The following is a 16848-nucleotide window of genomic DNA, read 5'->3' as shown; positions in this document are numbered from 1 at the left end:
AGCAGGCCCTCAAGCCAGGAGGAAGCCACTGAATTCGGGAGGTGCTTCAATTGCAGCCCTTAAAGGTGCTTCTGAAAAGGAAAGTGCATGCCTAGGCAGCAGTCTGGATCATGGCCAGGAGCAGATTCTAGCCTCAGAATCTAAGTTTATGCTGGGAAATTCCAGTGAGCGTGCAAAAACCTTTGTGTTTGTAACTTTCATTACATTTATATCATGCCTTTTTTCCTCTTTCATGGAACCCAAAGCAATTTGCACAGTTCTCCACCTTTCCACTTAATCCTTACAACCACCCTCTGAGGTGGGTTGGGCTGAGAGTCAGTGTCAGGCCCAAATTTACTCCTTGAGCTTTACACTCAAGTGAGAACTGGAACCCAGATCCCCTAAGTCCCAGTCCAGCACTCTTATCACTATGCCATACTGGCATATATATGTTTATTGTTGTGCTTCCTAGATTTCCTCTTGAGAGAAATGTTAAACACAAAAACCTCAGGTTGGGGGGTGGAAGGGGACAAGACCACTTATCATAAGAAGTGGAGCACTTGTGAAGGACTTGTGTACTACTACAGAAGCGGTATTCTCAAACATCTGAGGTCACAGCCAAATACGCATGGAGATAACTGGGCTGTAAGTTAATAATTCAACAGCCTGAATGTATTTATTAGCTCCTACAAGGCACAATTCACCCGGAACATCTGCATAAGCTTCATTGAAATGAATGGGAGGTATGAAGGAGCTCAAATGACTGTACTACCATATCAAGAGGAAATGATCTGGGAAATTGTGTCCACTGTCCAATAAACATAATGGAATTCAGCACAAACCTTACAACTCAGCCTCCCCCACTCCACCCCCAGTTTTCATCTGCATGTATTTACAGTACTTTCCCAAGCTGGTCTTGAGTAGGCAAACATAACAACCGTGAATAGATTTATTTGCTAATGAGACACACTTCATTTCAGCTGAACTTACTTCTAAATTAATGTGATTATGACTCTGGCTTGTTATGTTTCAATAGAGAGTATCGTTTCATATATGACATATTGCAAAGTCATAAGTTGCTGTTGTTCTTATGTGCCTTCAAGTCATTTTTGACTCATGGTGACCACATGAAAAAGCGCCATCCCAAATGTCCTGTCCTTAACAGCCCTGCTGGGCTCTTTTAAATGCAAGGCTATAACTTCCTTTACGGAATCAATCCAGCTCATATTTGTAATGGTTATTACTGTGAGAAAATGAAAATATCTGTAACAGGAGTGGCCAGCCCTCCCTAATCTAGTGCTTTCCAGATGTTTTGGGCTTCAATCCCCATTAGCATGGCCACTGGACAAGAATGGGGGGAGCTGTAATCCAAAAGAACTGGAGGGCACCAAGTTTCAGAAGGCTGACTATAGACACCAAAAATTATCCTTTCCCTATTACTGAAAAAAACAGATCTCTTCCAAATATTGTGAAAATATGCATAGCAGGATGTTAAAAAAAACAAAGGAGCCCATTGAAAAATCAGGACTATTTTAAGACCCTTTAATTTAAGAAGCAGGCTTAGGTTCCATGTGGATTACCCTTAATTATGGAAATGTGCCATTGCACACCAACTTGGACACGCAACGCTATGGGTGAGGAGCAGGCCAACACTGTGGCCTCAGACAACCAGCAATGGCACGGGCAGATGACGACAAGTGGCTGCACAAGTCTTTATTGTGCTTTAACCACAACCAATGCCAAACTGTGCAAGAAAACAACTTTTGCTCTTCTTTCCTTGCCCATCAGTAATCACAATCTGCTGGTGTGACAAACTGAATAAATAAGAGAAACATGATGGGAAATCAATATGAGGGGTTTTTTTTGGGAAGGAGGTCTTAAAATTACATTTCCTGGTATGGCTTCAGATATTTGCACTTTTGTTTATTTCACTTATAGCCCAGAATTCAGCAAAGGCCTCTGCATCATATATTTCTCTCTCTCTCTCTCTCTCTCACACACACACACACACACACACACACACACACATATGATATGAGCCCTCCTCTTTGAAGCTCTCTCATTTTTAAAGTAAAGATTTTACAGAGCTTGCGTCTTTAGGGTGCTTGCAAGCCTAACCTAGGTCTAGCATTTCAGCTTCTTCCTCACACTGTGATGCTGTGACCACTCAGTCCATGTAGTCGTGCTCAAGAGGTGTTCAGTGATCCTTCACATACGATGTCCATGCCTTGGCTCTTTCCTTGAGAATGCTGAAAGTGGGAGTGGAACCATAATTATCTTTTAAAAATGGATTTCTATTCAAGAAAGTGAATTTTGCAGCCTGGGTTTCTAATGTTCTTCAAACTACAATTGTGCAAACCTAATTGCACATCCTGCCTAATTTTCATTTCCTTAGAAATGAGATAGTAAGCATCTCTGATACACTTCAAAGAATACAGTGAAGATGGGGGGAATCCTTCACCTTTCAGGGGGTCAGAGGAACAAAGGAACGGCAGTATTCCTGTGAATGTCTGGCAAACGGAATTAACCTCCAGACTTCACAGTTCATCCAAAGGTCTAGGCTCTGGGCTTTATGGAAAAATCACATCTTTCTACCTCCTTTTCAAAGTGAAATGATGCACTGTAAAGGAAAGAGTTGACCCCAGCAACATTTAATAGCTGGTCATTTACCTGCAGATGTAAGGCACAGATCGAGATGAAGCAAGTGTAAATCAGAGATGATCACAGAGTGCAGTGAGCATGCACACGTCAGACCATGAATCATATATTCAAGCCTCATCATTGGGACAAAAAAACAAAAAACAAAGATAACTACACAGCACAGTTCTACAAAGGCAACTACCAGCACAATTTTCCCCTCTCTTTCTTACAGCATTTATAAACCACTCCACTTTCTAAACAGATTCCAGAGTGGTGAACAATGAAAGGTAAGAACAGAAAAACACAACATCGATTAAAAAAAAATCAAAGCAACAACAAAAAGAGAATATCAATAAAACCCATGGCTGGACCATTGAAAACCGCTTCTTGAGCTAAAGATGCTTCCAAGGGGGCGTGCGCCGGGGCCTGCAAGCCCCCACTGTCACTGCAAGCCCTCAGAGGCCTGGAAACTGAACAGGGTTTGTGCAAGAAGGTCCTCCAGGGTGCAGTTTTGCTTGGCATGTGTTCTTCCACGTTTGGCTCTCCCATTTGAGAAAAGGCAGCACATCCAGCTACAGAAGAGCCATGCCTAGAAAGCAACCCGTAGGACCAGTCCCAGCTGCCCTTCCTGGGCTTTACAGGCCGTCGCACATTGCCCCACTCACCGTTTATTTATTTATTATTTATTTACTTAGCACACTTATATGCTAAATAGCAGACTTACATGCTGTTCTTTCTGGCTGTCAAAGAGCACCTGGCGGTGAGCCAGTGCCCTGGAAGGGGGCAATGGACACAGGGCAGGAAAATGGGCAAAAAGTGGCAGAGCAGGAAAGATTTGAAAATATAATTAATTTCTTTGTGCTCTTTTAACAAAAAGCAGAGCAGTCCTTGTGCTTTCCCTTTAGCTGGGATGGGATTATCCTTTTCAGGGTATATGCTGAAAGGAAAAGATGCTTGCTGTTATCTCTGACATCAACTTCAAAGAATGTGGAATTGACTAAGGGCCAGGCAAAAAGAGAATGTAGTTAGTTACCCAGCTGGAGTACTGCCAGAGAAAGAGGTCAACACACCTTAATCTTGCCAGAGGTACCATGTATCTAAATCACATAAGCTTTCCAGTCTTGCAATACACCAGCTGAAATGGCATATAGTCAACATTTCCTTGTAAATGTAGGAAGACAACGAGTTTCAACATAATCTCACTAGATACGATCTCAGATAATATGGGTGATCTCTAAACTACACTAGAAATTATAAAGTTTTGTACAGAAGAGCTAAAAATAAAAAGCAAAGGAAGGTTTGAGAAGTTAATATTCACCATGAAAAAGTTTATATTCTAGAATGGATAGCTTTAATATACAGACCCTCTGCATCCCCAGTAAGAATGGAAATACTGAGCAAATCAGCGCTCACTGTTTAGCCTGTATGTCATATCTACCTATATAAGCTTATAATTGATATATAGAACTACTTGCCTGTTAAATATATGTATGGTTTTGCATATCACATGGTAAGAAGGTATCCTTTTTAAGACTGGAAAAAGCAGAGTGGCTTTTTGTGAGTTTGTACACATGTACACACACACACACATCTACGCACAAGTCTTTCATTGAATATCTCCTCAGATGCACATAAACATACATGATTGATTTTCTTTGTCATAAATGTAGAATGATGTTACACTAGCAGTTATCTGTGTATACAGATATGAGTAGCATACACAATCATTTTATGTATTTAAAACTTCATACGTGTACCTATCACCGCATATTGATTACTGCAAATGGTTAATAAATGTTATATTGTACAAAACTTGAACACACAAAATGAAAAATGTGTCTGAAACAAAAATCTGCCTCTTTTCTGGCCACGCAACTGGGCAGAAACCAACAAGTTGAAGAATCAAGAGATAAAGTTACTGTCCTGACCCTCCAGACCACATGAGCACCGGGAGGTCGTAACGGTTTACTGGAGGGCTGTACAAGAAATGCCTCCCTGAAAATTTGGATTGGTTCTAAGGGTTGACCTACACATTTAGAGCTTGTCCTTCTGACAGTGTTCTACTTATGAACATAAATGGAGATGTCATAACGAATCTCCTATATGCACATGTGTGTGAGAGAAGACTAGGCTAAAACTCTTCTTTTAAGAGTCTTGGGCACTCTACCTTCCCTTGGGGGGGAAATTGTCTGATGAAAGGAACAGTCTGAAATCCTTGACCACTAAACATGCTGCCTGGGGCTGATACAGTGCAGAGTCCAACTACACTTGGAGGGCCACAGGTATCCCACCACTGCCCTAGAGAGCTGTGGCTAGTTGGGCTAGATCAGACTTCTTTTGGCCGGGGATGATGAGAGCTGTAGTATGTACTAAGTACCAGATTCTGGGAGAGTCACAACCATGATGGGCCTTCATGCTCTGCTTGAAGCATCTGCCAGCCATTATGAGAAAAATGATGCTAACTGGATGGGCCATTGATCTGATTGGCACAATATCCATATGGACCAGTGGTATAACAGCATTAGGCAACTGCAGGTGTTCACATCATAGGTTCTAAACTGAGCCAAGGTTTTGGATGGTGCCTTTACCATGTGTGCCAAAATAAGCTGTTTGTCACCAATTGATACACAAATCTCATCAGTGTCTGTACATCTCTAACTCACACACCCTTACTAAACATGAATGTTTCTTTTGCCTTGCAACCACTTGAGCTTCCTTGCCTTTGCTTACTTTTACAGTTTGTTGTGCATGGCAAACACAGAACCGCCCTCTGCGTAAAGAAACTGTTTGCACTCCCATCTCTTCCTCCATGACTTCTTTCAATTTTATTCAGGAGAAGTCACTGTTTACAGAAGAAGGTGGCAATCAGAGCTTGCCATCTCCCTTTCCTCCTTCAGCTCTGTCACCTTTCACCTCTTTCAGTATTCCATACAAGTGTGTGTTGCCTTGGGAAATGAGAAGTGCTTTTTTTTTCGCTGGGGGACAGGCAGGGAGACAAACCCAACCGTCCGTTGCAGGACAAGTTCCCAGTGAAAAGTCAAGAACACACAGAGAGCTGTGCTAGATCCACCATTCCGTTCTCACAGTGGTCAACCATAAGTCTACTGGTGGCTTGCACGCAGGACGTGGATGAAACAGCACACTCATGTTCACCAGGAACTGGCATGCAGAGTCATACTGCACATTAATACACTGACATCATAACTAGTACTCACTGATACTCTTACTTTCCATGAGAAATCATTCCCTTATGCATAGTTAGTTCTTAAAATATGGCAATGCTTTCCTACAAACACAGATTCTCCCACTATTAGCCCTTATCTGGTAAAAAATGTCTATGGTGTTTAAGCCTGCAAGCCTATGCACAAATTACTTCAGTGTAAGTCTCACTGAGCTAACTAAACCTCTATAGGATCGTATTCCATGTAAATATTTTAATCCAATGTTAAGTCATATAGAGCTAAAGAGAACTTTTAAGCAAACATTATTAGTAACAAAAAGAATTTACAGCTAACTTTTCATAACAATGAAGGTTTGTATCTGACTCTTCTAAGGAGCTTAAAGTGGTGTACATCATACTCTCCCGCCACACTATTCTGTATCACAGGCTTGTTCAGATAATCTAAGATAGTGACTGGCCCAAGACCATCTCAGCATCAGGGCTGAGCTAGGACTTGAACCAGTGTCTTCTAAATCTTGCTTGAACCCAACCTTTGTGAAACCGGTGCACAAAACTGATGTTTTGAACTTTGGCTCCCAAAGTTCTTGCCAACATGGCCAATGGTGAAGAGTCTTGGGACCCAAGGCCAGTCCAAAAAAAATGTAGGCACTAGCTAGGGGAGGCTGTTCTACCCACTATACTAGTGTAGAACCCCAATACTTTTAAGCAGTAACACACCATGTTATCTTGCCCAAGAATGAGCAGAGTTGTACCAAAATTGTCAACATCCCTTTTAGACGGAAACCAGGATAATATTAAACAGATTAATACTACAGAGCAAATCCTCTTTCAGTCTGGTGCTTGGTCAAAGGGTTGCATGAGACAATTGTTTTAAAAAGCTACTTAGACACAAAGGCACACCATATACATTCAAAAATACATAAAAATAAATCCACCAAGCTCCTGGTTTTCTGCAAATGTATAGCTTGTTTGTTTAGCTGGTTTGTTCTGTATGACCAGATAAAGAAAATACAGGCATACTGAAATATTGTATATAAATTCTTTGCCACCCACTTTTTACACTGCTATAAATATTGCCAGCTTTGTTTAAAACTGCCTTAAGTTTAGTACTTAGAAAGGCTATATATAAATAAAGTTGAAACTGAGTGGCTACACATGATACAACTACACAAAGGGCTGATGTGTTGCATGAACCCCAACTGATTCCTCAATAATCCCTTGTCTTAGGGCAACAAGTCATTCTGATATTTTTCTTGTGTATGACTTAGTCAAATACCACCCATTGCCCTGTTAGACTCCGTTTTAAAGAGGACTCAAATCTCTTCCCCTCTGAGGTGGAATTCACTTCTGTACTTTCCCAAGCAGCAAGAGCCTTAGGGAAATGAGCAAAATGGCCATGACCCTGAGCACTCTCATAGCAAAAAACAAAGTGAAAACCTCTAACAGCCCTTTTTCATGAGAAAAGGTCACTTGCATATTTGCCTTACAGCTTACCTTTTGACAGCTGTTAAGACAGAGCAAAGGGGGGGAATTATTTGGAGGCTTAGAATTGGAACTTGTTAAACTCTGACCATCTGTACCGCTGACACTGCTTCACTGAGGATCCGTTTCCAGACTTGCACTGCTGTGCTCCTGTGCAATTGTGCAAGATGAAGCTCAAAAACTGTGGCCACCTAACAAGAAGAAAGGACTCCCTGGAGAAGAGCCTGATGCTGCAAAAAACTGAGGGCAAAAGAGGAAGGGGACGGCAGAGAGTGAGGTGGCTGGATGGAGTCACTGAAGCAGTCGGTGTGAGCTTGAGTGGACTCCAGGGGATGGTGGAGGACAGGAAGGCCTGGAGGAGTGTTGTCCATGAGGTCACAATGAGTCGGACACAACCCGTTTGGGTTCTGTCAAGAAAGTGCAGCACAGATAGGAAGGAGCAGCTGTTCTCTTCTCCAACATGAACTTTCCCATCAGAATCTGTATCTCTAAAGCTGTCCTTCTGCTTTGGCTTGCTGGAACGTGAGAAAACATTCTCTGCAGCAGTGCTGCACATGTGGAACTCCCAATCTTGGAAGATCTTCTGAGAGCATCTTATTCTGGAATACTTGGTGTGTTGCTTCTATACATACAACCTGGGCTGCATTCTAAGGAGTCAGCGGCACCCAATACTCCATCAGCAAAATATGTAACTGGCAGGAACCATGTCAGAGCTGCTGACCCTTAAATGCACTGGATCAGGAAGAGCAGCAGATTAACCAGCTTTTGGCTTGGATATGCATGTAAGGCATAGAGGTGTGGCTGGGAAGAGACAAGGAGTGTTTCCCTTGGGGTGTAATTAGTACATGTGCAGGTCTCCTTGCTACAGCCAGCAGGGAAAATGAGCTGTTTCAAAGGACTCTCAGGTTCATTCTAGGTACTTGTGATTTGCTCAAGAATAAAGCTGGGACAGCTGCTACCTGCATCACCAGGTGCCAAGGAAGGAGGAATGAGCCCTGTTGGAGGTGGCTCAGGAAAGCAGTGGGATAACACATGGTCCTCCGCTTTGGCAGGGCAACAGGCCTATTCTGCTCCTGTGAGCTGTTCAGGTAGCAAAAGGCTTGCCATCAGGGTTGCATGCTAAACAGACAGAAGTGCAACAGAGACTTCACTGGCATCTCCCTGAAATAGGTGAAAAACTTGCATGCATAATGCATAATTAATTGTGATTTCCTGTTCTTTGAAGGTGCTGTTTTTAGCAGTACCTGAACAGCCAGAAAGTCTGTGGGTAAAGGTTTATGATACACTACTACTCTCCCTGCCTGGAAAACTCACCTGCTACACTGCCACATTTCAAATATGCTTAAAATCATAGCAGCAAGTGAGGAAACAATCCTAATGGAATGAAAAGCAAACTAACAAAATCAGTCATGTCGGCTACAGGAAAAAATCCGCAATCTCTATAATGTAATACCTTCATTAGAGCAATTCAATCTCCAAATCTCTTCATCAGCCAAAACACCAACCAGCCTTTTGTTATATCTAGCCTAACAAAGAGATCCTGAATGCTTGCTCATTTTTGTGATCTTTGAGTTGATCATATGAAGGAATTACACTATATGCCTAATGGAATGGACTTGTAAACAAACAAGCATAGTCTGTTTCTATGCTGTTATGCTTGCAAAGTAGAAACTCCTAGTTTTCTCCTCTGTTCACAAATGATTGCTGCCTTTTCTCTTAACTGCTGTGCAAAAAATAGAACAGGTACATCTTTTCCCCATCGCTGCAATTCCCTGCCAGAAAATGCTGTATTAGGTGAGCTTCTGACAACTCATGCAGTTTTTAAATTTGCAGAGAATCTGCCAGGAAAACCACTAAGCATTCCATGGAAGAGCAGTGACTGTGTGGAGGCCAGGGAAGGAGGAAACACAAAACAGACACTGTAGCTGGGTTTTTCTGCCTTGGCCAACTGAACTGTTATTGTAGGTCTATCTGTAACTATATCCTCATATTGGAAAGGTTGCAACCTATTCTTTATTAGAAAAAGATTAAAACTTGAACTTAACTGGAACTTTTTGGCTTAGAAAAAAATATTGGGAGTGGAGGGGAATTATAAAAAATGCCTGGTGGTAGAGGTTTATAAAAATATGCAGTGTAGAAAGAATGACGTTCTTATCCCTCTCACAATACAAGAGCCCAGGGACACCAGCAATTCATTCATAATAGTGGGGTTTGTTGTACAAGATGTGTCCATGCCTGCTAGCTTAGATGGCTCTAAGAAGGGATGAGCTCAATTCATGGTAGATTCAGTGGGTATTAGACATTGTGGCCCTACAGAGCCATCATGTCCATATGCCAACCTACCACAGCATACCGCCTCCCAGTATGGCTGTGGTGACAGCAGCTGTAGTCTAGCACTTCTGGAGGGAGGCGGCCATATATGGTATGCCTGGGAACACCAGCTGCATGTCATCTCTGACTTATGGCAACCCTACAAATGAAGACCCTCCAAAATGACCCATCCTTGGCAGCCTTGGGTCCACTTGCCCTGGCATTATTGCCCTCTTCCGTGTGTCTTGCCTTCTCACAATGTACTGGAAGTACGGCAACCTCAGTTTCAACAAGTTTGCTTCTGGGGCAAGTTAGGACCCACCTGTTTGTTTGCCTTGCTTGGGGGAAATAACAGGGGAGGGATGCTGCACTCTTGCCCTGCTTGTGGGCTTCCCAGGGTCATCTAGCTGGCTGCTGTATGGTGCAGGATGTTAGGTTTGATGGTCTATTAGTCTGAACCAGCAGTGCAGGTTGGAGGCTGGGGCGTATCCTGACAAACTGAGAAGAACTGGAAGGTTGCATTGTGCTCTTTGGTGCAGGGGGTGGGGAGGTGCACTTCCTCCAAAAATGTGGCATTGGGACATTTCAGGCTGTCCTTGTCACACTGGACCAATCAACACAGTCAGACAAACCATGGTGGCTTAAAGAAGTGGTGGCAGCTTGTGCTGAACTAGCCACACTTTGTTGGGTCATCTGAATCTGGGTAAAATGGCATGTTCGAAAAGGATACAACCCTACCTTGCGTTATCTGGGGATTGTTTGCCCCACAGTCAAGTCGTGCTCCTTGGATTTAGGCAATTTGGCAAGTCATCGCCAGCCATGTAATGAAGGAAATGACACCTGGCACTGATTGGCTTATTTTATTTAAGCCACAGTGGTTTAATTTGATCATGCAAACCAGATCATATTGGCTGGTAGTCTGGATATTATTATTCTTTACAGTGGTTTGTAACATGGGTCAAAATACAATATAAAGCAAGGAAAGCAATTTAAAGCACAACGAGATTTTAAAACTAAGAGATGCATGCTATTTTTTAAAAAACCTGGGTGAACAATAAAGTCTTCACCTACTGCCAGTGAGTCCATAAAGATGGTGCCATGCAGACTGTCTGGGGAGGCAGTTCCACCGTTCAGTGTGGTGTCACTACGGAAAAAGTCTCTCTCCCTGGTGATTATGGCCTCACACAGTTCATTGGGGCATTCAGTGCAGGGCCTCATATGTCCAGAGATCAAACATGGTGAACGAAAGGCTACACTGAAGGTTGCATACAAAGATTTGAGACTAGCTGTCAAACTGCCCTTTCCTCAAAATGTTAGGCACGACTAATTTTGCAAGCAGTATCACAACGCTTTGATGTGAGAAAGGGGGAGGCTTCCCAGTCCCCAAAGAATGCTGCTTTAGATAAGACCTGGATTTAGATAAGACCTTGAGAGCCACAATAAACACACCCAGCAGAGCGCACAAAGTTCATGGCTCATATAGGAAGGATAATAAAAATGCATATGTTGTGCGAGTTACCATCAGCAAAGGGACCTAGCAAAAGAGCTGTTCCTTCTACATTTTGCATTTTATTGCAATAAACAAGAGGAACCCTGAACATTACAATTTCAGTCTCTTTCCTAAAAAGACATCCCCACAAATTTATTCTGCATACATCTGAAAGAAGACTCCCAAGAAGCATCGCTGGTACCCAGTGACTACCAGCACCTCAACTATTCTGAATAAGGAGGGATATTCCTTCTCCAAGATATATTTTTTACTTCTGTCAAAACTCCTAGTTCTAATCCTCCAACTGACTAGAATAGAGGAAAAATGGCTAAACGTTGGTTTTGACTGTTTCCCCCACATCTTTGTGTTCACACACCTATTTGCATTATACACACAGACACACACAGACAGACATGGACTTACTTTTCTAGGCTTGACTTTATCTTGTAAATCGTATTGGCCAATTCCTTTATAGCTGATTCCAAGCCACCAGGGGATTCCTTGTTTATCCTAAAGAAGAGAGTGGTAAGACCTAAATAAGAGTCAGGAGCTGCAGAGATGATATAACATTTAGCTATTTTGTCCGGCAACAAGTATCTGCAAGTTAAGCAGACGAAGCCAGCGCTTTGTTAGCACACCTGCAACCAACCAAGCAAAGATTATTGTTGAAAATGGTCTGCCATTCCTTTCCCAGCTGGAAGATGCTGTGCAAACAGGCGGAAAACAGTAGGGAAGAGAAGCTGCATTCTTTGAAACACTGGCTACAGGTGGTGTACAAGTTGAGGAAAATCTGTGGGCAGTAAAACAACAATAATAAAAGAAACTTGATCAAGGATGTGTCCTGAGTATTGCTGCACTGGAACACTGTTGAAAGGAAATAATGGGTTCCGAACACATGCAGTGCAATCTTATGGATGTTTACTTGGGCATACACCCCAATGTATTTTTAAGACTGCAATCTACCTTCCATGAACTGTTTTATATCAGGGATGGGATACCTGTGGCCCTCCAGATGTTTTTTGCTTATAACTCCCATTCTCCTTTGTCAATAAGTATGCTACCTAGGGAGAATAATGGCAGTTTTCAGTTCTCTGCCACCCAATAGCCAAAGTTCTTTGGAACTGTAGGCCAACGTTTGTAGAGAGCCAAAAGTTTCCCACTGCTACTGTATATGCACATATGAAAAACAGTGAAAAAAGCAGTAGGTAAAACAGTAGCTTTTTGGAGGGCTAATGTCTTCTGCTCACAAGACTTCTAAGTTTCACAGGGATCTTTTGCAAGCAAGAAAAAATAATATGCAGCATTATAAAACGATGGCTTACTTAAGGGGTTGTTTTGTTTTATTTTTTGTAGATGGGGGACTGAGGCTGAGAGACTGTGGTTTGACTATGGTCACCTGGAAGTCTGTGGCAAAGGGAAACTAGCACAGCCTTCTATAACCTCATGACCTGCAAAAGTCTTGGACTACAACTTCCAGAATGTCTGACTATTGATCATGCTGGCTGGGGCTGATGGAACTCTGTAATAATGCTTTCATGGAGGGCAGCCAAATGCTTCCGTTCTAAATGTCACTCTGGAAACAATTGAATACTTCTGTCTATTGCCTTATTTGTTATCATATTTTAGCCCACTACTACTGAACTGTGGGCACATTTACTGACCTTAATCTTTATGATGCATGTCTGCAGCTTTCTGCTTCTCAGTATTCAGTGTTTAGAATGGAAGCACTTGGCTCGCCTCCATGAATACATTATTACAGCATCCTAGAGCCCCTTCATGTTTATCATCACTACAAATAATATGAGGGCACACAGAGAGCCCAAGGAACAAACTAAATGTTAGCAGATCTCCTGACACCCTTTAATTTTGCCTGTAGTAGCTGTGAGACGAGGGAAATTTGGATCCAGTGCAATGGCATGGTGGAGGTCATGTCATTGCTTTGCTGGTACAGATCCCACCCCCTGCAATCCCCTGCTGCTTTTTGCAAAGGAAAATGGAGATGCAGTCACATGGATCATCTTTTTGCCCTAAAAATGCACACATATTTGTTCAGAAGATCTCCCCTGGTGAACTTTGGAAATGACCCTACAGTGCCTTGCACAGACCCTACAGTACAGTGTCTTACACATTTGTTGGTGTTACAACCCGGAATTGAAATGGATTGGATTGAATTGGCAATGCTACCATTAGACATACACAAGATGCTCAGGACTGTGAAGTTCCAAAATATTTTTATTGTGGCACAAAACTTAAGTCAACAAACTGGCACATATCGGTCACAGAAGTATTCACTTTTGCTTTGACATGCCTAAATAAGCAATGGTGAACCCCACTCCTTTTAACTTATTTCTCTTAAAAATCTGATGGAAAAAGAAAACTATATACTGTAACTATGTACTTTTTCTTTCATCGCATTTTTGGCAGTGTTTTTATGCCTTGAGAACAACCTTTATAAGAGTCCAGACCTTGGCTGAAAATAGAGTTTCTTTGGAGGGCCATAAAATATCGTAAGAGCTAGAAATTATTGCTTATTTAAATTAATTGGAATGGAAACAAAATGAATGAAAACTAAGAGTGCAATCCTATGCAAGTTTAGACAGAAAGAAGGCCTATAAGTCCCAACTATGTTGGATGGGACATGCTGGAAGCTATAACATTTTTTCTGTCTAAACCTGTGCAGGATCACAGTCTAATTAAATTATAGGAATTGTGCTATCATGGAAAAGGCATGGGAATATTATGACTCAATATTCAGTCCCAAAAAAACATGTTAACAAGAGTTTTCTGATACTTAATTTTCTATTACTTTTCAGGACCAGAGGTAGTTGCCTTATACCAGGCCACACCATGTGTCATTATAGCCCAGCAGTGCCTACTGCAGCTTTCCCCAACCTAGTGCTCTCCAGATGTTTTGAACTGGAAGTTCACTGCTAATGATCACTAGCCGTGCTGACCAGGACAAACAAGAATTGCCTTCCAAAACAGCTGGAGGGTACTTTTCCCATCCCCTGTTGCTTGATCTTTTCAACTGGAGAAGCCAAGAGCCAAACCTGAGAACTTCCATACGCAAACCATGTGGCTTCCACCATCATTCCCTCAGCCTTTTCCAGGCGAACGGCTCATTCAAACATACAGCTGCATATAATAAACGAAGTACGCATGTTGGCTTGCACTGTTTACTGACCTTTACTCCATAGTAATGGACTCCATATGTAGGCAGAGCTTCAACCACTTTCATGTACCTATGCAGACAGATTCACAAGTCAATGAAGCCGTTCTTCTGTAAAGGCTTCTATGTACACATATCCCCTGACCAAAGGGTTTAGATTCATATTTAAGTTTGTTTCAGCACAACAACAGAGGGCTTTCTCGCTAAGGATTCTGGGTGGTACCCAGTAGTCTTTCAGCTAGTGATGCAATGTTAGCATGTCATCGTCATCATCATCATCACCAGCACCATCATCACTATTGTGCATTGCATTTATATGCTCCCCTTTTCCCTCTAGTGAGGAAGCCAAGGCAGCTTCCATGGCTCGATTTTATCCTCACAATAACAATCCTGTGACTGAGAGTGAGTGACTGGCCCAAAGCTAGCCAGTGCCCAAAGTTCGGGGTTCCCAGTCTAGTGCTCTACCCAACACAGCACACAAGCTTTTGTCAGTCACCGCTATAGTTACCACAAACTAACCCTTGTGCAATGTAATACTGCCAGTGAAAAAGCTGCAATTTGCTAATGGAAACAAATTTCAACAGCAGATGAACAATTTCCTGGTTGTGCTAGTTACATTGCACAGGTATTGCTTTACACTAGCATAGTGATGGTGAACCTTTTAGAGACCGAGTGCCCAAACTGCAACTCAAAACCCACTTATTTATCGCAAAGTGCCAACACTACAATAAAACCTGAAAACTGAGGTTTTAGTTCAGAAAAAACAACTCACAGCCAGTCGAAGCACATATATACATCTCCTTGCCAGCACATTGACCGGTGATGTGAAAGCTCAGATGAGATGTGGCTCATGAATCGCGGCTTGTGACGGCATTGCTACTCCTGTCCGAGCATGCGCATGGCCCCTATGTGTGCTGTTATCCAATGCTCAGTTGCTGGGGTGACACTGGGGCGACTTGGCTCGGGTGCTGACAAAAAGGGCTCTGTGTGCCCGCTATGGCACACATGCCATAGGTTCGTCACCAGTGCACTAGCGCAACATCACTAGCACTAGCATTAGGCAACCACTGGATACTAGCCCTTCATTATTAGAACAGATCAGTTGATGCTTATGTTTTAAATCTTTTTACAAATGAATTCAAGCATAGTAAGAATCAGCATAATCATATTTTCAAATAACTCAGTATAATGGAATTAATTTTATGTTATTTAAAAATCTAATTTGAGCTATATTATAGCTAGGTTTGCCAGGTGTTTACCATCTTCTACTTGTCTGTATAATGAATAAGTTCCATTGAAAACCTGGCTTCAGTCCTAGTGGCTGAGCTCTCTACAATGGGGATCTGAAATATTTTCAAAGTTCAGCTCTAAGGAATAGGACATTCTTCTTTCTCCTGAATACACTTGCATTGTAAATGTATCTAGCCAACTTCATAGCCATATAACATAAAATTGAATGGTAAAATACATATAATATCAGAGAGATGTAACCAGAAAAAGAGATCTAACCAGCTAAGCAGCCATTTACTCTAATCTAACAGCATTTACTCCTTGGTTTATAAAGCTTCTGCTGTTAGATTAGTTCCTGGTTATGCTCCAGATTACAAAAGGCATTCTTTGCTGATAAATGTGTCTTTAGTATAAAGGAAGTCATGGGTATAGGTGGAAGTGGCGATCTGAAGGGAAATGGCCTGAAGATCTTTTGAACTGCAGAATGCCAACAGGGCCAGAATAGGGTTCTGTGCCTCTGCAAGATGTTAACAAGCACACCTTGTTTCATTCATGCTAGCACTGAACACCAGCCTGTAACACCGACTGGTTTAGCACTGGATCAATCAATCAGATTATCACTGAAGCCGCCTGCATATGCCACTGCTCCCCACACAAGCCAAACAAAACACTTACTGAACGATCGCTTGTCCTCTGGTCAGCCCCTTATTTTTTATATAATGCTCAATGACTCTGTCCTCACTGCAGAACAAGAATAGTCCATTAAGAGAGACAGAATTGTTTAATACCAAATAACATTTGATGACACTCAGAAACCCATTTCATATACACAAAGGCATGCCATAGAATCTCTTTATGAAGCATACACTTTCTGCTAATTCAAGGACTGAATCTTGCAGTTCATTACACAAAACAAATTGATGTGCCTGTCCCCTTAATGCACAATGCTGGGCTCTGCAATTAATCCTGGTATATTTTATGCAACATGGTAAGGTGTCCCACTGCTAGCACAGAATGGTCTAGTCTGCACACCATGAGGAATCAGAATTTTAAGTTGTGGATTGTCATGAATGGAGCAGCACACTGCTGTATGCTGTCTGGTTACTCTCATTTGAAGCAGGAATCTTTGTCAGGGTCGTTTAGTGTTGCATCCAAATCTAGACCTCTGGCCTGTCTCTGCCCCAAAAAGCAAGAGCAACAACCCTAAAATAAACTAAGTATTGATTCTTCCTCTCTTGCACTGGCATGTTGCTTTGCTCACAACCCACCATTTCAAATAATTGTTATGAGCTACAAATTGGGCCTATATGTTAAGACAGTTGGCAAGGCATCAACACAAAAAACAGAAGTTTGGTAAAAATATGCAGA

At 42.1% G+C, this 16848-nt stretch overlaps 1 protein-coding gene across 1 annotated transcript in view; it reads right to left on the bottom strand.

Annotated features, from left to right (window-relative positions):
* The window catches only part of FRMD4B (FERM domain containing 4B), a 157188-nt gene that overhangs the window by 37281 nt on the left and 103059 nt on the right, over window positions 1-16848 (bottom strand). The window contains exons 9-11 of the mRNA XM_044451765.1: window positions 16156-16221; window positions 14266-14323; window positions 11505-11591 (exon numbers count right to left, since the gene is read on the bottom strand). Coding sequence (XP_044307700.1) covers window positions 11505-11591; window positions 14266-14323; window positions 16156-16221 — 211 coding nt within the window. The remainder of the gene's footprint in view (window positions 1-11504; window positions 11592-14265; window positions 14324-16155; window positions 16222-16848) is intronic.

The sequence above is a fragment of the Varanus komodoensis genome, unplaced genomic scaffold, assembly GCF_004798865.1.
Source record: "Varanus komodoensis strain SLA01 unplaced genomic scaffold, ASM479886v1 scaffold6_4, whole genome shotgun sequence".
NCBI lineage: Eukaryota > Metazoa > Chordata > Lepidosauria > Squamata > Varanidae > Varanus > Varanus komodoensis.
Note: the sequence above shows the minus strand (reverse complement) of the source record. Positions and strands in the feature narration are given on the sequence as shown.